The 25268-nt window shown below is 40.3% G+C and overlaps 2 protein-coding genes across 3 annotated transcripts; both read right to left on the minus strand.

Moving 5' to 3' along the window:
* Positions 1–7501: 7501 nt before the first annotated feature.
* On the minus strand, positions 7502–20948 carry cenpi (centromere protein I). 2 transcript variants are annotated; one of them, XM_023402873.2, is made up of 20 exons: positions 20702–20948; positions 19821–19958; positions 19094–19212; positions 18584–18691; positions 17904–17952; positions 17691–17737; positions 17369–17458; positions 17136–17267; positions 16544–16687; positions 14959–15079; positions 14578–14672; positions 14303–14420; positions 14098–14162; positions 13789–13898; positions 12720–12855; positions 11215–11339; positions 10709–10757; positions 9835–10050; positions 9368–9409; positions 7502–9209 (listed from the first exon to the last, which is right to left on the minus strand). In XM_023402873.2, the coding sequence occupies exons 1-20, from the start codon at positions 20871–20873 to the stop codon at positions 9126–9128; spliced, it is 2160 nt and encodes a 719-aa protein (XP_023258641.1). In that variant the 5' UTR covers positions 20874–20948; the 3' UTR covers positions 7502–9125. The 2 variants fall into 2 exon arrangements, with proteins under 2 accessions (XP_023258641.1, XP_023258640.1); XM_023402872.2 differs by having other exon boundaries at positions 9835–10053.
* A 1648-nt stretch (positions 20949–22596) lies between these two features.
* tmem35a (transmembrane protein 35A) lies at positions 22597–25143 on the minus strand. The gene is made up of 2 exons (XM_023402874.2): positions 24920–25143; positions 22597–24022 (listed from the first exon to the last, which is right to left on the minus strand). The coding sequence occupies exons 1-2, from the start codon at positions 25037–25039 to the stop codon at positions 23657–23659; spliced, it is 486 nt and encodes a 161-aa protein (XP_023258642.1). The 5' UTR covers positions 25040–25143; the 3' UTR covers positions 22597–23656.
* Between the last annotated feature and the right edge of the window lie 125 nt (positions 25144–25268).

Below are 25268 nucleotides of genomic sequence, written 5' to 3' on the forward strand. Positions count from 1 at the left end.
GAGATTACTATAGATAGCTTACACTCCATAATTGGTCAAATATCCTAAAGAAGAGGGAGAAGAGGGATATATGAATACACTATTGGTTCATTAACCATAAACAAGGAAACATGACTATATACGCCCAAGTGCTGATTCTTAGAAACGTCCAGACCATCCAAGGTCTTCTGTTATCAATCGTGGCACCAGCAGTATCAGCAGAAAACCACAGCTGCGTCTGGAGGAGCCGCCTGAGCGTCTCAAGGTTTGTAAGATTTAGTGCAGTAGCTGGGGCGCAGAGACCTAGGGCCTCACACTGACCTTTCACCCTGAGTCAGTCAGTCATCCATTAGGTGGACAAGAGAAAATTCCCTCAAATTGGGGAAAATGAATGTACGAATATACAAAATGTCATTGCGGTCCATCCAATGGTTGATGAGATATTTCAGCCTGGACAAACACATGCAATATCCACCACATACTGACATGCTAACGCACTCTAAACCATCTGCCCTTAGTAACATATTGCAAATTAAGCAACTGGTCGCTGCTCCTCTCCCCCTCCCCTCCTGCAGTATTAAGGATGAGTTGCCACACGGGGCCACACTGTGAGCTGGCCCTCAGAGCAGCTCCCAGAGCAAGGCCTGCCTTGCTGGGCAGTAAATAACCAGCATAAACGTGTCGCAGGAGACAACCCACAGACACCAACCCATTTAATGTTAATAGGAAAGCATCGGTTACCAGATTCTAAATAATAGCTTGCAGTCACCATGGCCAAGGATAGGTACCACAGGCACAGGAATTTATGGAGTTAGCAAATTGCTTGTCTATCCCCATTCTTACCCCATTTGTCCATTTTGCTATCTCTCAGCACAGAGTGGGGATGATGGAGAGGTGGAGGGAGAAGATGGGACTGTTGCAGCCTGCTTGACTGAGCACACCTGTCCTACAGCCACAGAGCTCAGTATGATGATGCTCCAAGGTGTACAACAACTATCTGTCCATCTGGGTCTCAGGAGGAACAGCAACTTGACAGGGCACTGAGATATTTTTATTCCAGCAGGGCCTGAGGTGTTTGGTTGTGACCAGTGGCAATTTTGTTGGACAGGAGTGGTGGATGCGCAAGACACAGCTGGTCTGTGGTCAGCAATGTTAAAAGCGGTTACATACTGTGCTACAGTACACTGCACTCACCTGTTGAAGGTAGGCATTTGATTATTATTTAAAGAAGAATGCTGGAGGATTCTGTATTGCCATTTTTCTGTGCCATATCTAATTCTAACTCTTTTTTTTGTGAAGAGCGAGTTAAAATGTAAAGTTATGGCTGTACATATATATATTCTGTTTTATTCATGTAAACATATCCATGACAAGACCCAAACCTATCCCAAGATTCACTGCGCGTCAATGATGAAACTACTCTGACGAGGATTACACTTTTAAATGTAAGTATTGGGTTTCAGCTCAGTTGAGCAGGGGGTAATACCTTCAAACCTCAAGGTTGCTTGGCGACAGGAGCGGCGCTTTGTGACACAACAGTAAGGGCACAGCTGGTGACGCCACACAGAGGAAATCCTCTGTAGGCCAGAGCCCGTCTAATTTCGGTTCAGCCTTTGCGGACTACGATGGGGGGCGCGTCCTCCGAAGGATGTGGCCCCTGATTTGGGACACAGCTCTTCTCTTGCTGCAGTGATGTACAAGTGCACTCAGGGGACCCTGTGAGATCACTGTTAGGTGTGGTTACAGGTGCAACAGAGCACGAGAATATAAATGGCGGCGAGTCAGAGTAGCCTATGTGCAATCGACTCAAAATAAACTACAGTGGCCACATTCATTGCAGTAAAGCAATATGTCACACAGTGCAGCAGTGTGGATAATTGATTTCTTTTTAATAGTTTTTCAACAATGGAGGTCTACAGATGACACAGAGGACTGTGTTGTATCAAGCCTTGGCTACACAGACAATGCTTGTTAGTAGAATCAATTCAGTCTTGGTTTTGGTCTTTTTGTGGGAGCTGCTGACAATAAGAGAAATACAAAATAACACCACACTTAACTTTTAACTGTGCTGCCAACTATAACAAAGATACCCTGAGTAAGACATGGACATGATGAGATTTTTAGAGATTACTTCCAGACAGATTTCCACTTCTTCAGGTGATTACAAGTCCGCAAAGCATTAGTCAGCACAAGTCAACCACAAATGATGCCAGCTCTTAATTAAGTGTGTCTAACTCTTTGTATCATCACAGACACCGATTTGCTCAACCAATGAGATCGTCTGGTTTGTTCCCTACTCTCCACATGCTCAGTTAGAAATTAAAACATCAAACTAAGGCAAGATTAAATGGCACAACAGAGACACTTTGACTAAACCTAATTAACGCTTCATAGGATACAAACCCAGTGGATTATCAAGCATTTTTTAAGTTTAATGGAAGTTGTTTACCATACTGTGCAAGAGAGAGCAGCAACAAATGGCTTCTTCTGAAGGGAGGAAAATGAGACCCGATATCTCCAGCTATGCCAACTGTGTGCAGACTCTAGTAGGAATACAGTACTTTGCTGCTAATTATGCTTACATGTAAAGGAGAAGGGTAGTCTGGAAAATGTCAAATGAAAAAATATCTTTAAAAATACAAAGGAAAGTTGAGCCACAGAAGCTCTTTCACTGCAAATACTCAAACTAGCCATTCAAGGCAACATGGAAAACAAGGCCTGCCTCTGTCCCGCTGGAGAGCAAGGTGCCATCAATAAGGTCAAAGCTGGGGTCAGCTCTAATTAAATCACTACAGCAGTTCAACTCCATGAGGTCTCACTAAGGTCACGACTTGTAAACTCATCACTGCCTTCCTCTAGAAAGAAAATACGAGACCAGACTAAAATATTCATCATCACAGTGCTTACATGAAATCACAGCATCTGACCAACAATCAGCGTTTCATTGTAGATAAAAGAAACTCTTGTCAGTAAGAATATGTAATGTCACTACAGCAGTTGGTAGGTTGCTAATTCTTAACGCTCGGCTAGAGTTACTGAAGACCCCAGGCAGACTTTAACAGAGGATGACATTTTCAGATCACTCTCCTGAATTTAAAAAAAGAGGGAATAGAAAAACATGCCCGAGACAATGTTTAACACAGCTCGCTCCCTATATAACGAAATAAATAATGCAATCGCAAAATAGATGTTTAAGATTCATCACAGGACATGAAAACTTCCCATGAAAGAGACCAGCTCCCTGCCTTGAAGTGCTGTGTATTTAGGATTAAGCTTCGATTGAGGCCAGGAATCTATCGTTGAATAAGTAAAGTACTTAAAACATAACTGAGAATGGCTTAAACCTTCAGCTTCTGCCATTCCAAGTGTTGATCAAACCAGTCCACTGACAATCAGAAAAATATAGTAATCATATCCACTGTTACATACAGACAGGTGATAGATTAGTGGAGAAACAGGATGACAATGGCCCCATCCATAAGGCGTGAGAATGGTTTGATGAATATGAAAATGATGTGAATCACATACTGTGGCTTTCACAGTCACCAGATCTCAACCCAGTTGAACACCTATGGAATATTTTTGGACTGATGTGTTAGACAGCGCTCTCCATCACCATCATCATCATCATCACAACAACTAATGAGGGACTATCTTTTGGAGGAATGGTCTCTTTAGCTAATTGAGTTAAATGACATCCAGGTTGAAATTAATTCATACGAACACATTTCGGAACATGTTGGTGTCAATGAAGAGGTCATTTGGTCTGTGTGAAAGAAGTGTGTGGGTACATCAAAGGTTGGGAACCACTACGTCAGCATTATCTGATGCAAGTGACAGTGGCACTGTCCGCTTCATAATAAATATGGGACATTAAAAGGGGGATGATTCTGTGTGATTTATTAATCTATAGCCACAGCTGGAGGGAGAGTGTTGAAAATGCATAACGTAAAAAATGACCAGAAGGCATGTAGATGGAGATAGGCAGTGACAAAAGAACATCCTCGTAATCCTTTTAGTCTTTCACAATAATAGTTCACTGCTGTGTGTAGCCTTAAGAAACACGCTTTCTCTACGCCAAATCTGGTTACAAAGACTAACATAATATGCGAGCTGCTACAGTTATCAAGCTGCATGTTACTCTTTATTATTATTACCATTAATTAAACCCACATATGTGCCGAATTATTCCGCTTTTATTTTTCATTTTAGATTTTCAGATGTTTGCAGCAGTCCTCGAGATCAAAAGACAGGCAATTCTATCATCACATCAAGCTGGGTTGCCTGAAGAAAACCCTGATGTGCTCTTATTCGGCTTCGGATTCTGAGGAAAATGATTTTTCAGTGTAGGTACAGGAAGATTACTGTCCATGAAAATTACTTTCAGCTATTTTAAATTAATGCAGATTGGCAACACTGAAAGGTCCTTTAGAAAAATGGCAATATAGGAGTCATTTTTCGAGGAGTTTCTCTGTGAGGCAGGCTGTCACTTTATGCCCCCTTTGGGAGTGAAACATTGCCCAGCTCTTTTTTTTAAAAAAAAACCCAAAATAAACCATTTAAAGCTTCCAGACACCTTCAGTTTCATCGTGGACTGAGCCATAAACACTGAGGCTTTATGAGCAATGATGAAAGAATACAAAACCAGGTTGGTAAGAAAGAGAGAGAGAGGAATGCTTTTGATGTTCAGAACCAAGCTGATTATACTTTTATGAGGGAGATTTCAGTTTTTGTATTTGATTGATTCTTTGAAATGGACACACAGTCAACATTTGGACACTGACAGCACACCTAATATGTTGAACTAATATATTTAGACTGATAAACTGTTGTACTCATTTGTCACAGTCCAAATATTTTCAATGAGGAGCTGTTAAGAGGCCAGTCAGTCATTTATCAACACGAGTGAGATCCACATGTTGGTTTTGCAGGAAAGGAAAATGCATAACTGAATAAAATCTAGGTCTGTGAAGCCAAATTTGCAAAGATATGACGCAACTACGGTTTTTACAATATGCGAAGTTGTTGTTGTTGGGTTGAGTGGGGGTGCATCTCTTCTGTTAATGACGATAGACTTCTAGTTTGTTTGCATTTGGATTAAATATAGATATCGTCCACAACAGCGGACAGGTTTAGTTTCCTCCCTGCGACTATTTCCCAGAATTATCCCACGCCGTGTTGCATCATGGGGCCCTCAAAAAAAAAAAAAAAAAAAAAAAAAAAAAGGATTCTTGGGGCTTAAGACGCACACCACGGGCTCTAACTGTTCAAATCCGACTCAACACCTCAGTTTGCCATCACACTTCAGCCTCCACCCTCACTAACTGATGATGCAGTCCCAAAAAAAAAATGCTCATTTTTTTCTGCAAGAAGCGAGACTATGCGAGGAAACTTGCAGTGAAAGATCTGCCAGGCGTCTTTTTCTTTCCTCCACAAAACAAGCGCACACAGGGGCGCACGCTCCAACAGCGTCTGGACATGTACTTTCCTCTGATCCGCAATTAGTGACTGGAGAAGCTGTTGTCTGTGCAGTCTTCTTCATTCAGAGTGTGACTTGTTCAGAATAAGGAACAGACTGAAGTGCACCATAAACATAAGGAGATGCTGTTTCCAATTACTGCCAAACACGTCCAGTCGCGCACCTATTTGTCCCTGACATCTCCGCCGGCCGAAGCCACACGCGCATACATACACACACACACACACACAGTGTAGTTATCCTAAAGCTCATCCGGCAAAACACATCCATCACACGGATGTCGCCTGGTTAAAAAAAAAAAAAAATCCAGCAGCAAAACTGTGACCAGGACGATGCACAGTATCCTAAATGCAACACAACAGCCAGTCTCCATCTCAACATTCACATGAGTAAAGCCAAAGGCGATGGAAGAAGCCCGTCACATTGTCACACCATGTTCCTGTTTGCCCTGGATGTGAGGTTAACCGGCTTCTACCAGAAACACATTTCCTGCAGTAAACACTTAAAAAGAAGCAGCCTTGAACAGCAATCTTACCTTTCTGCCCCTGAGGCGAGGATTTGGCTCAGGTAGGACCGGGGCAGCTCTGTTGAATGTGTTGGCGAAGAGGCAGGAATAAGCTACTCCCGTGAATGCAGACGAGGCATGAGCTGGAGAAAAGTGAGGAGAGCAGCGGCAGCAGCAGTAGATGAAGATTTGAAACGGCGGTGCAGCGCAGCGCGGTACCGGCGGCGGGGTCTGTGTCTCTGACGCTGACATCAGACAGAGAGGGCTGCTTTCTTTAAGGTGGCTCCGCTCGTTCACATCAGCGCCACAACGCACGTCGAGGGTCGCTCATCGGCTGGATCTAACTGCCTCACCAAAGAATATCATCAGCCAGAGTTGGAAGACGCATATAATGAAAGACATAGTAAGAGAAAACTTCCGCGGCTCGGGTGCGTTAGGAGAGCTGCAGGAGGGCGGCTCTGAAGTCACAGCTCAGAGGGGAACCGTCCAAAAACCTGTCAGGATGAAAATTGGCTCAAGGCTGAGAGAGCACGTCTCCTCTGCAACTCTTTATCATTTTTGACAGCGGAGTGAAAACTTGAATAAAGCCTACAACACGTAAAAAATAAGGCTTGTGATGTCCTTTTTTTTTAGCCAAAGCTCCTGAGTGTTTACTGTTTTTATCAAGACATCCCAAAATAATATGTAACACTTTGACATGTATAGGGTGATCTGAGGAAATGATGAAAATTACTGCTCTAAACTCACCCTCACAGTCTCTTGGGTTTGATTAGTGGAGCAACAGAAAGTTAACTCAGTAAAATGTTAAACATTTGTTGGTTTCATCCTTTCAAATGTTAAGATTTGTATTTCATATCATTTTAACCTGAATATCTTGATTGGAGAAGACATTTGCAGTTATAACCATGGCTGCTCAGAACTTGTGGAGGAGAACATTTTACACTATTTTTTGACATTTTACAGCCTTAAAAATGAATTGAGTACTGGAAAAATACTCAGTAGATTACTTGATAATGAAGGTAATCAATAGTTGCAGACTTATGTTAGTGACTTTGCACTATTATTCCTTTATTCCAGGTACTTGTGGGTGGGGTGGGGGTGGTCATTGAACATTGGGAGATAGATCTTGAAGTGGCATGAAGTGATGTCTTCTGTGTTTCCTTCAAATAACACTGAGATGAATAAATATGGACAATATACAAACAACAAAGCACAAAGAAATTACATATCTGATTTTTTCTCAGTGTAATGGTGCGTCATGGAGAAAAGTTATCACTGGATGAAAGCTTGCAGTGATTTCACCCAACCTTATCAAAAGTAACCGAGAAGCCAGGGGCCTATTAACCATCCAGATGGGTCCCTCAATTAAAGCAAAATGCTGTTTTCCAGATGGTGGAGCATCTGACAGCACTACACAAGAGTATCTATCCATATAACAGGTTCTCAAGCAACTGATGCCATTTGGCAAAAATTCAGGTCAACATTCGGACTAAACCAAGCTACTTTCCCTGAAATCAGGGACGTACTGCAGCATAATATTAATGAGAAACAACAGATTTTATTTGCTTCTAAAGTAAAAAGTCTTACACTTATTTATTTTCAGCAATGTGCAAGAGTCAGGTTTTGCAGATGGCAAGCTGTACAAGAATATTACACAAAAAACATCAAGGGTAAGCTACAGAATGCATTTTGAATGTAGTAGCTGGTTCAAGGTCGGTGTGTTCACATTAAACAAAGAATGGTTGTGAATGTATTGCTAAAAAACAAAAAAGGAGAGACAATACTAAAAAAGAATCATTTCAACTTTCGCTTCTCTTATTCTGTGGCATCTTTTCAACATGTTTCATGACAAGGTACTACAGATAAAGTATTTTGTTTCTGCGATGTAAAAAATTTAGTGGATATCTCTCACCAACCTCACAGATGCGTGTGCATTAAAATGATCCACTGTCAGTTTTTTTTTTGTGTGCAATAAACACACCATGTTCCCTGTTAAACATGCACTCGGACAAACTACTGACACTGCTTCTGGCAGGGCATTATTGCTGAATGGACAAGACTATAAGTAAAAAAGCACAATAAACACACATAAATCTATATACATAAAAACATAGTCTGATCACTTGCAAGCTCACTTGGAAAAGAAGAGGAGATATGTGCAATATGTACAAGTCTTTTAAAAAATGAGTAAGATGCAAGTGGTTGTTTTTCCTCTCCACTGAGTTGAGCATTTACCTCTGCTGTGTGTACAGCCTGTCGCCTGTTGTCAGCTGTTAGCTGATGTTGCTCTGAACAAACTGGGCCCATCGCCAAGGAGGGGTATTGGGGTGCATTTCCCGCCCTCTTACAAACCCCTCCACCTCCAAAAATGCATTTTCAAATAGGAACAAAAAAGACTTATTAACAATTAGTGCATCCACTGCAACGTGTGAGGTCTTTGTGAGCACCGAGGAAAGCTTTCACTGACCACTGATTGATTGCTGTGCCTGCAGGTAACCCAGAGCTGCAGACAGCTGCAGAGTTTCCACACAGAGACGTCGTCATTCATAGCTACAAGAACTAGGGGTGCTGAGGGTTCTGCAGCAACCTGTCTGTCTCGTTATACCCCACTCTCCAAGTCCCTGTCACCCAAATTAACCTTTGTTTTGGCCTAGAGATCTGTTGTGACAGGAAGGTCTGGACTGGATTCACACAGCCTTTCTAGCATGAAAATACATTTCCAATTCAGCTTTGAACCAGCGGCAGTACTTTAAGTATGGTTTTGTCATGAGTTACGACTTTGTGTTTATTTCATCCTAAACAAGCCATTTTATACTGTCATATGGTTTAGTTGATATAACGTAATATGCTGCTGTCCAGATGTGATTTACTATGTGGCAATGTATTATGAATGCAAGTTTTAGCCCAACTGTGAGTTTTGGCTAAGTTACAATTGCAGCGCATGAATAAATTGTTTTAGCAAGAAAACTTTGAAAAAATATTGTGAATCTTGTTTATGGATCGTGATGTAACATCTCACAACATTTAAATGAAAAAAAATTTCAACAGTATTGTTGAATGATAGAAATATCGACAATATTTCACATCAATATTTCAATGAGGAGGAAGAAAAAAAACGCCCGCCTGCGGAAGTGAGATGCCCACCCTTTCAGTCTCCTCTGGCTAAGGGGTTGGGACAAACTGTTTAAGTCCGTCATATCCCTGACTGTACAGGTACTCCAGGTACCAGCTCCATGGCTTGGAATGCTGAAACACACACAGAAACACACACAGTCACATCAAAGACATATGACCAGTTCTGTCATCAAAGAAATGTCTTTTAATCTTTGAAACATGACTGATGTACACCTAACTACACGTGAAGTCTATTACAAATGCAGAAATAAAAAGGAGACCCCTCATACCTTTATGGAATTGAAGTCCATGTCCTTTCTCCCTGGCCAACACTGATAAAGAGGGGACATTAATATTCATTGTCAAGATCACTGCTGGATGTTGCAATTCGACCAAACCAAAAAAAGGTGCTTGTATTATTAAACATGATGAAAACCACCGTCTCGTGCAGCTCCCATTAATAATAAAATGACTTTCTGTATTAATGTATCTTCTATGAAAGATACATTAATACCACATTTGTCTCCTTGTCCTGCCTGTACGTCTATTAACCAAACTCTACAAACTGGCTGCATGCAGATAAATCAAGTGCCTCTTACAGTCTGAAAATAAACACAGGCTTTGGAGCGGGTTTTATATAAACGTGCAAGCAAGCATTTTGTGGGCTGCAGCAGGTGGGACCCTTCCCACATATCTCTGTAAAACACCAATACACAATACATATACACAAAAGAAACCCTAGATGATTCGCACTCACCTGCCGGTGAAAGTCGACAGCGTAGCTCATGAAAGCAGGGTGGTGGATGAGATCGAAACTTGTCCAGTATTGTGGTACATTGCTCTTGAGGAGCAGCTCCTCTCCCAGCTGTACACCCATACCTGGATTAAACATTTTGGAGTTCCACAGGCAATTGACCATGACGACCAAGTACTGGTTGAACTCACGAAACGTCTGGCGGCTGATGTGAAAGGCCTGCTAAAAAAAACAAAAACAAAAAAACAGAAACAAAGGAAGCAACAGAATCAGAAGAAAGAATTATAAGAAAGTGGAGAAAGAAAGACAGAGTCCAAGTAAAACACTGCCCACATTTAGATCATTTCACATCTGACTTTGCTCTGCTGATTAATTTGCATGCAATTTACCAAGTCCATTTTTTCTTAATAAAAAGTGCCACTGACATTTTCAGGGGAGCGTACTGGCTGCCTGACATGTACTTGTAAATTCAAAGCTCCCGGTGGCAGCTGTATTAAAATCAACATCTTTTCAAGTCCTCGTCTGAGAGAGTATTCAAGTTAGGTGGATGCTTGTGGATTCTTAAAGAGCTGGACTGGGATATGTTAACTTAAAAACTAGTGCAGTGAATCAAAGGCTGTACAAACAACAAGCAATTTTAGAGGACAGTAGCATCTACAAAACTTAAATGTAATAAGAGGAAATGCACTCAAGATGTGGACATGCATCTCTTCTTCTCTAGTCAGTGGCTAATATGAAAGGATTTTACCCGCACATTGTCTGTCAAGTACTTGTAGCAATGGACCAAAATGTATTCTCACAGTGTCACTTTGATGCATTTCACAGCATAGTTTCATTTGCAGATATGTATAGCAAGAATGAAGCAGCTTGGTTTTACCTCTGTGACCTTTTCTTGAGTCTTCGCTGATGTCAAGTTCACCTTGTATCTGAACAGAAAAGAGGTAGTTAAAGACCAGTGACCTCTGTGATCAAGAATGTCTGCAAAACAGTATGTTCTCTGTGGTCGGTCAAAAAACATTATGTTATTACCTTCCAATTTTCTTTTTCTATGGCATTTTTACACTTTGGTAAAATCATTTCATAACCCTGGGGTGTAGTCAATTAGCCGACACTGTAAGGATTTGTGTTATTAAAGCCCAGAGTTATAAATGGCGCTTGAATTCTACATAGAGGAGGAGAAGAGGGCTTAAGTGTATTGCCTCTTAGCCGCTCATTATCATAAATAATAAATCACCATGTAAGTGCAATGAAGCCATTTGATTCCAGTTCTGTTCTGTCATCAAATATGAATAAGCATATGACATACATCATTACGTGTGTAGCTAACGTATGCATCAAGACAAGCTTATGGCAGGCTGCAACATAGATATGAAGAGTCCTCACCTGTACATGATGAAGGCCAGTCGGTCCACGCTGACAGGGTCGAGGGAAAACAGGGCTGGGTAAAAAACTCCAGGTGGGGGCATCACCACGAGGGGGAGCCCATACTTCAGAAATGTGTCACACACCTAGGAGACAGAGAAATATATAGTAACCACCCACAGAAAGTTAAAATAGTGAAAAGTAGATACTTCAACATGGAGCAGACCTCACATCTGAAGCTTTTATTATGACTCTGCTTTGATAAAAGTGGGTACAACTCATCTGTGCAGCTATTCTTGGTATCCTATCTTCTTTATCCATTTTTTTTGTGCCAAATAAGGGAACTACTGTTTATGCTGTGCAGTAAGTCTCTCTGTTGTTAAGGTGTGTACTGAGCACGGAAAAAGAACCTTTATACGCTCCTTCTGATGCTCCTGAGATAAAACTTTATGAGAAGTTGCCAAGCAACCAGAAGAAGTTACTGGTCCCGGCAAAAAAATAGTTGGGCACATAATACTCAAGTAAAACAGTAAATGGACATTTTTACATTTCAGTTTTTTGTTAATCAGTAAGTGTTAGAGGAGCTGGTAGGCCCTCAGACAGAGCCAGGTTTGCTCTTTTCCCCTGCTGTTTCGCCTTTATGCTTAGCTAAGTAAGCTGGCAGCTGACATTTGGCATACAGATATGACAGAGGTATCAATCTTCTCATTTTACTCCCAGCAAGAAAGTGAATAAGTGTATTTCCTGAAATGTCAAAGTATTCCTTTAAAAGCATTTTCTCAAACCAGTCTAACTGTTCCTTGATTGGAGTATTATTAGGATGGATCTGTTTTTACTTATCCTCATTATGTGTTTTTTGTAAATCATTTGTAATCTGCTGCATATCTGTGTTTATACACCTTATTATGGTATACACTATTTATTGCTGTTATTTTATGAATCTTACATTATCCTTATGGTCTTATCCATTCGAGCATTCTCCCCTTTTTTGTCTGACTCATTTCAAGTCTGTCCCATGTGTTTTGTAAGGTTTATGTTTTATGTTCTGTTTGCTATTATTAACTTGACCAGGAAACCCCTAAAAATAGATTTTTAATCTTAGAGAGGCCCTTGCATGGTTAAAGACCCCCTCCAGACATGTTTTAAGACATAAAAAATACTTTGCTTTGAATAATAATGTCTCTGATACGATTTTTCCACAAAAAGTTAAATTACCATGGCTAAAAAAGATCTGAGGATCTATAAACATGCAAATATTTTTCTTTTCAAATGTTAACTGTTCAACTAGACACAAGTGGTCTCCTACTTCACTGAAGAGATTCATGTTCATATATAGGCGTCTCAAACTTTTTAAGATTTAAGTTTCCCACAGAGAATCTTTTTCCTATCAACAGACAAATGTGAAACAATCAGTCTAGTGTCAAACTCCATATATACACATCATTCTGCACAGTGAAGGTCAAACATCCAATTGAAGTAACAACAAGTCAAATACATCTCTGAGTGCAGGAGATCAGCTCATTTACCGCCTCATAGAAGTCCAGGATGAAGCTGAGGAGGAGAGAGTGACAGCCTTCAAGCTGAAGGCCCACAGAGGCCAGACGACCTACGAAGTGAACCAACTCCATCACTGAATCCTTGAACCCTGACAGAGTCATGTTTCTGGGACACAGGGCAGAGCAGAGAGTCAGACACACACTCTAATGGAAGGACAAACACTTAAATGATGACACTGCAACACCAGTCATCTGATTTTCCCATGGAGTAAGACTCAGTGACTCAATCAAATCAGTCAAAGTGGCAGCTCACTACATTAGTAAGGACAAACACTGGATCAAGACTCGTGTGAGAAGCACACAAACACACAATCAATTATTTCTACATTCATGAGTACCAGAGGTTAGTTTTCAAATGGTAGTGAATAAAAATGGATCCCTCCACTTATTGGATCATTTATTATGGGATTAAACAGGTGAGGAGTCAATACTGATGAAGCCCAGGTATTTAAACATAACTGACAATAACGCCACCCTTTAATTATGGAAATCATTTAACTGGAAATTTAGACTGTTTTTGTCTAAAAAAAAAAAAAAAAAAAAAAAAAAAAAAAAAAAAAAAAAAAAATCAATTATAAGATGTGATGAATAAATGGGTTCAAAACACAACACGTTAATACAGACCATAGCTGCTTTGGTTGCTGGTGGATAATGGATGGCTTAAATTAACACTATAAAGTTGCTGTATAGACCAGTGTGAGGGTTTCAGTCAAGATTTGATAGGACAGCATAAAAAAAGCCCAAAATGCTGCTAAAAATTAATAGTATTATTAATTTTAACTAAAATGTCAACTGAGACAGCTATAATGGGATTTCTTTTCATTCCACTAACCCACAGTAAGCAAAACGGAGCCAACACCTCAAGATATTTATTATAACTGGAAGAACTGAGGTGTGAGAAGACTTTTTTGGCTTAAAAGTGAAAACTTAAAGAGCCATAACCCTTATGCTCTTAAGTAAATTCACAAAGTGTTTCAGGTCTATTGCTTGTTTATGCTCTGGGCATAAACAAATAGCAGAAAGTAGCTGTGAGACTCACATGGAGGTGTGGCTGTTGAGGCTGATGTCCAAGTCGTCCTCCAGAGCATACACTGAGTGCCAGGTCAGCCACTTCAACAGCATATTGCTTAGACACTCCATCAGTCCACACTGCAGACACACAGACAACAAAGAGGAAAATCATTAAACATACAAGAGTTTAAACACTAAGCTAATCAGGACCCATAATGGGTGCTTTAAAAATACTCTATTGCATCTGTTCTAACAAATGATAGTAGATGGTTTTGTAACTCAAATACAGTGGCAGGAGCAAACTCATTCTACATGTGCATCAGAAAGGAAAACCTACCTTAAAAAACAGCGAGGATGTGAAGAAGAGCTGCATGAGTGGCTCAAACAGAAGCCGTCCGATTTCTGAAGAGGGGGGAGACAGAGGGTTACAGCGGATCTAGCTATATAAATGCACCACAGTCACAATTCCTAGTAGATGGAACAACATGACAGGCCTTGTCGATATGGGACCATGGCTGACTGGCAGACTGTGGAAAACTCACGGGAACTGGGGACAACAGGAATGTTGCTCAGCAAGCTGAGGATCTGTGGGCGGAGCAGGGAGCCGTCCCAAACACTGAGGAACTTGTAGAGGAAAGCCTCTGAACTGGAAAACGATTCCTGGTGGAGAAATGTGGCAAATCAAAAACACTGTAAAGTCATAGTCTGACTGTGGCTTTGCAGCAGGTGTCAGCTAGGCATGTGGGTGCAGAAATAATGAGTGACAGGTGTGGGGCACTAGAGAGGTAGTCCTCGGGGCTTGAGAGCTGGGGCTCACCTGGAGAAAGTGCTGTGAGGACAGTAACTTGTCCAAAAACTGCAGAGCTTCTTCTGAGGTCTGGGAGCCTCCTCCATCACCGCAAAACAAAAATTCTTAACAGAAAGAGCAAAAAGGTATTTAGTAAGTGAAAAAGTCAAGGGAATAAAAAGAGAAAAGCAGAATATTTCAGATGTGCTGCATCTTCATACAGTGAGACCTCCCCCCACAGTCTTTTTTAAACCCTTCTCTGAAAGAACCCCTTTGATATGCCAACTAGGTAATGTGTGATGGTTCAACTCAAGGTCAGCTTCGCTTTGGATGTAACTTCCTGATAGAAGATGTCACAGAACAAAACTCCCCCCCCCACACACAAAAACACACAAACACAGACACACTTACCTTCATGGAGAGCGTAGCCTAGCCAGAAGTTGAGGCGTAGGAGGGCAGACTCATCCTGTACACAGTCAAGGTACTGCAGTGCCAGACTGGAACCCAGCAGTGAGCCCATCTGAGCAGGCAGCTGGTGGAGGTAAAATTAAGAAATTGAGAACATATGAAAAGTATGATTGAGATGCTAAAATAATCAAATATCCATAAATGAAAGGCAGCGCTGAGTCAGAGCAGTGAGAAAAAAAAAAAGAAAAAATCATATTACCACATAACTTTGATAACAAAGTCAAACACATTTTAAAAAGAAACAAAAAGTTGATCTGTGAGACTGATTGTCTCAAATTGGTTCCAGATCAATCTGTTTCCCTGCTGAAGAATAAGAAAAAACTAATGCTTTTTTTCCTTCTTTTCACTGAGTGTGCAAACAATCAGATACTAAGTTAATTCATCAGTATCTGGTAACCCCCATAATGTCAGCACTGGGACATTTCTTCCATCACTCTCTGTACTTTATATAGCCCATTATTGTACATGAACAGCTGCCTCTCAATAACAGTACTGTGTCCGCATAATAAATAAATCAAAGTGAGAAGAAAACAGACTGTGAATGGACACAGTTCAGCTCTTCAATAATAATGGAGAAACTCTATTATTAAACAGAGAAATCACCATTCTGCTTATGACAACGGGAACGCAGGAGTTGAGGGAAATCACCATTGATGCTTTGTCAATACCTTTGTTGAATAGTTTTATGAGTGTGATTGTACTCCAACGTCTTTCCTAACACATGGCAAAGTACAGCTTACTTGGCCATAAACACAGCTGATGCTGTCCAAAATCTTTATTGCTCATGTTGGTTTTGTGGGCAATGAAAGAGGTGAATTTATGTAGCATGACGCATAAAAGTCTGCAAGCCATTTAAAATGACTTATATTAGTTTATCAGGTCACTGAATCTGCAGGGCAATAGACATTTATGGAGAGGGCTCTTTAAATGACCATTTGCTTTGTAACCAATGCATTACTCAGATATATCTAATCTCAGGTTCTTTTGCTTTCATTGTTCATATAGGATAGATTAAGCCACTGATGATATCTCCAAAAAGAGCAACACTCTGTTTGAAAAACAAATCACAGCAAGGTGCTCATGAAAGTGCTTTATGCTCTAATCTAATAAACTAATTACAGCCCCGGGCCACCTCTGCTGTGGTTTCTCTAGGACAAAGTTGTTAGTGGCCTGATACATATGTACAGATAAAATTGTAACAGTGGCACAGCACCACCCAGTGGCTGTCAGGATACATCACGATTTAAATGCACTGGTTATGCATCCTAATGGCATGGAAAAACTGGCATACATTTTATTCTGCTGCTTAAATAATGAATGATCCTCATGCTTAAATGATATTCTATCTGTACCCAGTCCAGGTGCGATTGGGCTCTGAGACTAAGAGCTGAACTGTAGAAGATGAGGTAGATGGGAGTAGAAAAAGTGAAAGACTGAAAAGAAGCAAGACAGTGATAGGGGTAGGGGCGGCCCCAGTGTCAGCACCCTGCGGATGTAGAACTCAGAGATTTTTCCTAGGAGGTATCACCTCTATACGGTGCATATTTTCCAGCAGCTCAGTCAAGGAGTGGAGCTGAACCAGGGGGACCACCTTTCTGCTGGAGGACAGCTCAGTCTGGGCCTGCTTATTGACTAGAGAACTCAAAACCGGCAATTCCAGGTGGCAGTGTTTCTGAGAAATAAAGCACAGTAAAAACAGACAATAAATAAAAGCTATACAACTGCTCAGAAGAACAGATTAAAAACAAATACTGTACAGTAATTATCATTTAATCTGCATTTGTTTTGTCAATTAAATATTTGAGAATTGTGTCTCCGTTTCCTCAAGGTAACGTCTTCAAGCTTTTTATTTTGTTCAATCGATAGTCCAAAACCCAAAGATATTCAATTTACAATGGAAAAACAGAGAAAACCAGCAAATCCTCACATTTAAGGAGGTGGAACGAGCACATTCTTGTCATTTCTGCTTGAAAGGTATATCAATCGATAATCGAATGCAGGGATGGAGGTGGGGCTGTCAAACGTTGGAGTGGCAATAGCAAGCTGCAGCAATAACTGCAGTGTAGCAGGAGTGATTGCAAACACAGTAAAGATTGCACCTGAGAAACAGACATACATACCCTTTTCCTAGGGTTGGTCTTATCTTTAATTGTGAAGGGCAGACTGGTGTTGGAGGCAACCTGGGAACCATTCCTCTTCTGGACAGCAATCAACGCTGATTTCCAGGGGGAATTGTAGTTCCTAAACCCACTCTGTGAGAAAACAGAAAACATACAATTTTATTGTTGCTTTAGGGATGATGGTCCTATGGTAGTATAACAGCAGAACGAGCATTAACTGTCCATGTACAAACCCTCATCCGTGATGGAATGGAGAGAGTCACGAGTTCAGGGCAAAACACTTTGTAAAGTGACAGTAGGTGCAGGAGGAACGGCTGCCTTCCCTGAGGAAAGACAAAACACATCTTGCACTCGATATCTTCATTTTGATTGATGTTTCCTAATAATGCAAAATATGACTATAACCAAGGATATGGAAAGGGTAATTGTACATGGGAACAATAAACAGAGCACAGGGAAAAAAAACACATCATGCAATTTATTTAAGTCAGTAAGGAAATAATGTGTTGTTGTGACAAATGGCCCTAGAGGACATCAAATCAGCAGGGTGTTTACCAGTTTAGACTGTAGCTCCAGCAGCTTTCTGACTCTGAAGACTCGTACTACAATGAGAAAATGAATGAAGTAATCAATAAAACTCAGAAAGGTGGTGAGAATACTAAAGAGAGGAAATAACAGAGTAAACAAGAGAAAATATGGGAAATAGCAGTAGAAGAAATAGCAGTAGAATTATGGATCATATTTCAGGTATGAAAATGTTTAACTTACCACTTTCCTTTCTGGTCAAAAGGTACAACAGATGGCAGATGAAAGGACACTGAAAAAAATGTGACAAAATATAATGACTTCACATCTCAACTGTTGTTCAGCAGATCCCATACCACATTATAGTGGAGATGTCATTTCATCACACACTAAAACACTAGGGCCTCTTCGAAGAAGCAGGCTCATGGAGTTGTCTCGATGACTTTGCAGATTAAAGCCCTGAATACATCAGATCATTTTCAGTTTCAGATTTGAGGGGATTTTTGTTTTTAGCAGTGTAGTAACAGATAACTCAGGGCCCTGGTTATGAGGCCCTTTGCTCCTAAATGGATTAACTGCAACAAAATAGAACAATACAAACATCTTTGTAATGTATCAATCATAGACCTAAATCATATAAACCCATTATCCATCTTTCCAGTGAGGCTGAAATTAACCTTTATTTATGACACCAAGTCTGTGTCAAGGCACAGCTATCAAAAACAAAGAGGCATTTGCCCTTAGTCTTATTTTAACAGCTCTGGCAAATAGATATAAATGTAATTTAGATGACAAATAACCTTAGAGAACCTTAAATTTGTGTAAAAGTGAAAATGAATAGTATACTGTACACATTTGATTTGATGCCATCACATTTTCTAAACAACTTATTACAACAACACAAAGATCATCAGCACACATACCAGATTTTCATCTGTGACAAAGCTGAAGATGAAGCCATAGACAGCTCGAAGTTGGTCCTTTGCATCAATCAGGTCAAATACGGTCAGCACCCACTTTATAAAAAGAATCTGAATATTGTACATGCAAGAGAGCACATGGATTAACTATGGCACAATCTTAGCAATGACAGAATAAAGAATCACAAGCAGGTAAACAAACACTCACTCCATCTCAAATATCACATAACACCAATTCATCTTTGAAAACTAAAAGAAGCTAGTTTTTGCAATCTTTTTATTGACCGAGTTATTATATCAATGAAAAGAGTTGTTATATTATGCGTGTACAGCTGATAATACGTCTCCTCCAACCAACATACTTAAAAATTACTCATGAACACAAAACAGTTTCAAAGAAATCAAATCAAGATTTACTCCCATCAACATGATGTTACAATGTAATTGCCCACTATCCATCAAAATCTTAAAGCTTTAATATTTTTAAGGGCAAACAAAATTATTTGCACTTACTTGAGTGTTGATGGGTATTTTGCCAACACCCAGCCAAACCACCGCACGAACAACGGCCTCCTGTGGCACCACAGTGGTAGGAATCAGACACTTCAGCACCCGGACACATGGAGCATTCCCTGCACAGAGAAAGTCACAGAAACAACATCAGTTAAAGGAAGCATATGTCAGGACTGACTGTAAAATATGCCAACCGTCCAATACATTAACTAACAATTTCTCCTTTGCACAGATATTCCTATACTTTAGATAAGAATGAAAGAACATTATTGCGCCATGCTGTGTGAAATATATGCGCTCTCACCACACGGATAAGACATAACAACATATCTATAACATAAGTAATGTTTGACTCCAGCATTCTTGTCAATTAAAACACTAATACCAGATGGTAATACATTTCAAACAGAATGGCGACTCAGTGTCTAAGACTTCCAGGTTAAGTTCATTTTGTTGGCGTCAATTTGACTAAAATGTGATTGAGAGTGTGCCGGATGTTATCCCTGTTGTAAACTGGTAATCTGTCAAATCTGTCTTGCTTGGTGTGTGATGGGACAGGCTCAAGCCCACTCCAACCCTGTACAGGTTAAGTGCCAAAGAGGATGGATGGTATTACAGCTTTCACTATCACATGATTGGCCTTCACAAACATGTCCTTTCCTTCTGCAAGACATTCAACAATTACAGTAATACCTAGTACACTGGTGCTGTTAAGTGACTGTCTTACCCATACGGAGGCTCATGGCAAACTCCAGCATAATAGAGATGGCCTCTGGGGACAGTCCTTTACTGTAGGCCACCCTCTCCACAAGCACCAGGTTCTTCTCAAACTCATCGTTCCCAAACAAAGGAGTACCTGCTTCAACTACAGGAAGAAGACGTAACGTCACATCAGAACATGGATGTATGAGCAAGTACAAATTCTCTCAAAATTTTCTGCGAATATGGTTTTTATTTTGTTTATTGGTTTTTATTGAAGCAGCAATAGACAATCTAGTTCAGTCCTAACAATAAACAAAAACAAGCCGGGAAATTGCCAGGGAAATTGATGACATGAAATTTAAAGATTGTAAAGGCTAAATCCATCCAAACATATTTAGAAATTTAAACAGGTCTCTTCTTGTTGAACATCAAATAAACATTGAAGTGATGAAATGATCTAAATAGAAATCCCCCTTGACTAATGCGATTTGCAGTCTTCAAATGTCTTTATTTTGTCTGACTTACAGTCCTGAATTCAAAGATATTAAGTTTAGTTTACCATCGCCTATGACAAAGAAAAGCACCAAATCGTCACAGTTGAGAAGCAGTACATGTTTTCTGTTTGCAGATAATGTTACTGACTTAACCCTAACCCTGTTTGGGACTGTGGTCTGAAAGCTAGGCTAAGTAAGTAACTTAGCAACCATTAGCTAGCAGAAAATCAAAGTTACAACCTAATACCAGTAAAGTAATTTAAACTCAGGTTAACTGAATACGGTTCTTCCTGGCTTATTGTTTCATCCCATCTTTCCTTGCGGAAACGTATAAATGGACAGTTAGGTTGGTAACATTAACGCCACCATCTGCCACCCCACTGGCTCGGTGTTTGTCTGGGCCACCGCCTACCGTCAGAGAAGTACTTCAGGGCCAGAACAAACGGGTCCTCCGCCTCATTTTTCCTCCTCTCCTTTTCTGCGACTCTCAGACTTCTGTTAATGCTCCGGCTGGAAGCCGTTTGGTCGGCTAGAGACGATAGGTCTGAATCCGACGGCGCCGACAGGGTTAGCTTTGTTGCCATTTCTACATTGCTAAAACTTAAAAACACTGTGCCCCACTCCGTCCTCGGCCATTCAAACAAAACTCAAATTCTCCGCGCGACCGTTTGCTCTGCGCCTGCGCAGTATAGTCCATCCGCTTTGTTGCTTCACGGGAGTTGTAGTCCGTCTACCTTCAACCGCTGAAAGACAGCTATTAGGACTACAAACGTCACGTAGCTGTGTCTATCTTAGGGGCTACAAATTTGGTGTTTAAAAAGAGGACGACACAACATTGCTGATAGTCGACAGACGGTTAGTACTCCCTTATAAAACATAAAAATTGGATAATAACGCATCAGTAGTCACAACATTGTTAGGGGCTGGTGAGATATTTAAACAACGCTTCAAGCTGACACTGGACAACATTGCAGATATTCCTTGTAATGATTTTATTTTAGCAGGTTTTGAGACATCATTCTAATTGCAAGAGTATTCAAAATGTAGTGTTGGGTGTAATTTAACAACCTCTCTTGGAAACCTCACATAGCTTATTTAAAAGTCAAGTATTTTGAACAAAACAAGGCATATGTTCGATAATAGGGCACTTTAGATGTTGTAGCCTACTTCTCAGTTAGCGTTTTTTAAAGTAGAAATTTCAAACATTTTGTGGTTTCAGGTTCTCAAATTTGATAATTTGCTGCGTTTGTTGGTCTTATTACACAGAGTTTGGGGGGTTTTGAACAGTTAGTTGGACAAAGTGACATCAGATTAATCAATAATGAAAACAGTAGTTAGTCACAGCCCAGATTTCTTGTGAATGTTGTTTGTGGTGCTTAATCATTTGGCCTATAAAATATAAGATCATAGTGAAAATGTCAATCACAAGCCCATGTTAACATATTTAAATGTCTGACCAACAGTCCAAACCCCCAAATATTTGTTGTACTATAACTGAAAATTAAGAAAAACTATAAACCCTCCAAATCTTATAAAACCAAGTGGTCTGAAAATGACAGGCATGGCAACTAGGAAGCATTCTCCGTTAAAATGTACCTTTTGCTCTATGTTGGTCCAGCTGTTCTGCAAAAACAACATCACAATTAGTTCTTTGTACATAATTATAAAAGTAGGCTACTGTGCCCTTTAACCTTCCCCCAAGCAGTAAGATGTAACTGACCTCCAGTCCAGTTTTCATGCTCCAATTTTGTCTTGAGGGCCAAAGACATAACAAGACCCTTGTTTCTGAGTTTTACTGTTTGTCCCCTCACCCCTGGTGTTTAGGACTGGTTCTTTTCCGCCCATGTAGGGTTATGATTAAGAATGGGTTTTCCTATGTTTAGGTTATAGTTTTACAGCCCTTTCCCAGAAAATGCATGTTAAATTCTGTTATCAGAAATCATCTTACAGCAAAATAACATTTTATCATGGTTCTTTCCCCAAACATTTTTTTCGCTAACTTCATTAATTTCATGCTACATTATACGATTTCTATTATTTGTTCACAAAACTGATTAACCTGAAATGCATAGAATAAGATAAGCAAGGAATCCCTTACAGGGCATGAGGACAACTACATATTTGGGACCAGGAAACTTTGTGTTCATGTGAAGGAGTGTGCCAATATGAAGCAAACAGGGACTGACTAAAATTGTATAACAAGATTACAACACAAAAATCCCACAACAGAACACATTGTTGCAAATTTAAGGGCGGGTTCATTATTAACTTTGAAGGAGATGTAAGAGTGCTAATAAACAAACAATATTTAGTCAGTCTTACCTCCATTTCTTTATTTTAAGTACATCATTTACAGAAATATTGTGAAATCTCAAAACTGACAGAGTTTTATCCCCAAAGCAAAACTGTAAAAGGAATAATTTTTATATCTTTACAGAGAAAAATAAAACCAAACGGATGAGTAGAACCGTTAACAGACAGTGGATAGGTTTAAGATTTCAACTGTGAATTACAAAAGGTAAAATTCCATTTTTAACAAGCAAAAAGACTTCATTGATTTGGTTATGTTCTGCTGTGCAAGCTAGCAGCAGACACCTGAGGCAGCACTTGCTGTCCTTCCCAGCAAAACAACTTCAATGTTATAACTGAACTGAAAGGAGGAAAAAGGCTATTCAGCTTATTTTACTTCAGGAAAAAGGATTTCATGCGTACTTCTGCACAAATCTATTGAGATGAAAACTGAAACAAAGATTAATATATTCTTTCTTTCCAAAATAGCCTTCTGATAACACTGCACCAAAATAAGATATGGATATGTAATACTAGTTCATGTATGATTAGTACAAAATTCTTTCAACAGTGCTCCTTTTGGTTTATGTTCTATTGTCTTGACCAAATGAAACATGCTTGAACTACCGAAATTCATAAATTATCAGTCTCTCACACCTACAGTATAAAAACAAATTAGAAAAACGAGCTACAAAGATTCTTTCATGAAAAATAGCATTCTCAAATCAACATAATTGAAATTCACACTTGAGTTAAAACACAAACACAGACACATTTGGACTGAAATAAATAGGGAAAATGGATTGACTATTGTGACAATGAGCTGAGATCATCAGTTTCCACAGGTATGATTGTCCACAGTTATGTAGAGGATGTATGGATCAGGAGTTCTCAGTTTCACATTAAGAGTGCAGAGGAGTAGGTGAGAGGAATCAGTCAGCCAGCTGGATTGGACGGGGGATGTGTGAGGGCTTTTATTACTGGAAGTGACTGTTTCCTTCAAAATTTGAATTACTACAATCCATAGAGGCGCACCAGGTTCCCTTTGCTGTGGCTCGGACCAGAGTGGAAGAAGATCTTAAGACTGCTTGACCTTGTTCTTTTCCTGGTCATTCATGTGCTGTTCCTCTCTGCTGTCCTCTCTCTCTGGCCGGTCATCACTCTGGCGGGCAATAAGAAGTCGGCAGGTGAGCAGAATACCAAAGACTAGAGCATGGGCGTACCGCTTCAGGGGGTCTCCTACTAGCTGGTGGAAGAACAGGACAGCCAGCATGACCAGCAGCAGCAAGAAGTTGGCCACGTCCTTTGGCCTGCCTGGCACGAGGGTGAGAACCACACCGCAGCCCACCTCCAGAGAGCCAATGATCTTACGAAGCAGAACTGAGCTGATCCCAATCTTTTTCAGGCCTGGCAATGCCTTGGCGTAGCTCTTGTATGCCCTTTTCTGCAGGGAAAAAGTACAAACATCTTTTTTAATATCGCCAACATTTAACTAAGGTCATGCAAACACCCATGGGTGTCTTTCAGTGAGCCTGTTTAATGAACATGTAAGGTCACCATCCTCAAGTGTTAAACATTCAACTGCTTCTATTTCATCACTGTACAACAACTGGTTGCAAAATTAATCTTGCTAACTGGCTCAAGAAAACCTATAAACCTATACATACACGGTAGGAAGATATCCTCGTTGCTTGTTAGTTAGTATTTTGCATGCCAGCTATCATCATCTTGCACTTAGGACATTTCATCATCAGCAAGTGCATCTCAGAGAATTTGCTCGAATGCGCCGCCATTGCTCTTTAGCTCTGAAGTTGCTCTTCAAATTAAACGAGAAGCTTAGCAAATGCATCATATTTAAATGGGCTACGTAGAGCCGCCTACAACTTACAAACATCATCTTTAAGCTAAATTATAGCATGTGTTAAGAAAATGCATTCAGTCATTCATTATTCATTCCGGTTTCAACGTTACTAGCTACAGGCAGACACATTTCGGGTTTTGTTTTATGTGTCCATACGGTTTCATGGATATTAGCTGTGATAATACGGAAATATTTGAAGGGTTATCTTAAAACATACAGGCCAACCTGTGTGCTAACTGTTATTAAAGGCAATGCAGGAGGTCTTGACATTTTAGATACAGGATTATTCAATGAGAAAATAAAGCTTCACACAGGCAGATTAGAAGATCAAGTCGGTATCTAAAGCCTCCATTTCCCGTATCTTTTCCTATTTAGGTCAGCATCTCCACACATTATTTGAGCCTGAGAGCCTTTCTCGTTTGCAGCCAACACAGAACAATGGCCTTTACCCCCCACACTTTATCGTTGCGTTTTACTCACCATTTCACTGTATGCATCTTTGCTTAGTCTCGGGGTGAGCTTAATGGTTCCCATAAACACGAAAAACAAACCCAGAGCAAAAGAGAGGGCCACGATAGTTATTGTCCTTGGTGAGGCCATCTTTCTGCACCGTGCATGTAGCCTGTCGCTTCCCACTGAGTTGAATGAAATTCAGACGGTTTCCCGGCGAAGATGCACCAGGAGGAGGAGGATGGGCTTCTGGCTGAACCACAAAAATGGCGACGTGTTGGACCCCCCCCCCCCCCCCCCCACACACACACACACACACACGCAGAGTCGGTAGGTTTTTGTTTTACCTTCTATAACTACAATACACCGTCTCTAAAAA

Source organism: Seriola lalandi, unplaced genomic scaffold (assembly GCF_002814215.2).
Source record: "Seriola lalandi dorsalis isolate HSWRI2012SDOR001 ecotype SW California unplaced genomic scaffold, Sedor1 jcf7180002054041, whole genome shotgun sequence".
Taxonomy (NCBI): domain Eukaryota; kingdom Metazoa; phylum Chordata; class Actinopteri; order Carangiformes; family Carangidae; genus Seriola; species Seriola lalandi.

Coding starts and splice junctions, on each gene's coding strand:
- cenpi (XM_023402872.2), bottom strand. CDS start 20,873: ATGGCAACAAAGCTAACCCTGTCGGCGCCGTCGGATTCAGACCTATCG. Junction 15,080..16,543: donor AAAATATGCACCGTATAGAG/GTGATACCTCCT, acceptor TACCTCCACCAG/CTGCCTGCTCAGATGGGCTC. Junction 9,410..9,834: donor CTGTCGACTTTCACCGGCAG/GTGAGTGCGAAT, acceptor CCTCTTTATCAG/TGTTGGCCAGGGAGAAAGGA.
- tmem35a (XM_023402874.2), bottom strand. CDS start 25,039: ATGGCCTCACCAAGGACAATAACTATCGTGGCCCTCTCTTTTGCTCTG. Junction 24,023..24,919: donor AAGATGCATACAGTGAAATG/GTGAGTAAAACG, acceptor TTTTCCCTGCAG/AAAAGGGCATACAAGAGCTA.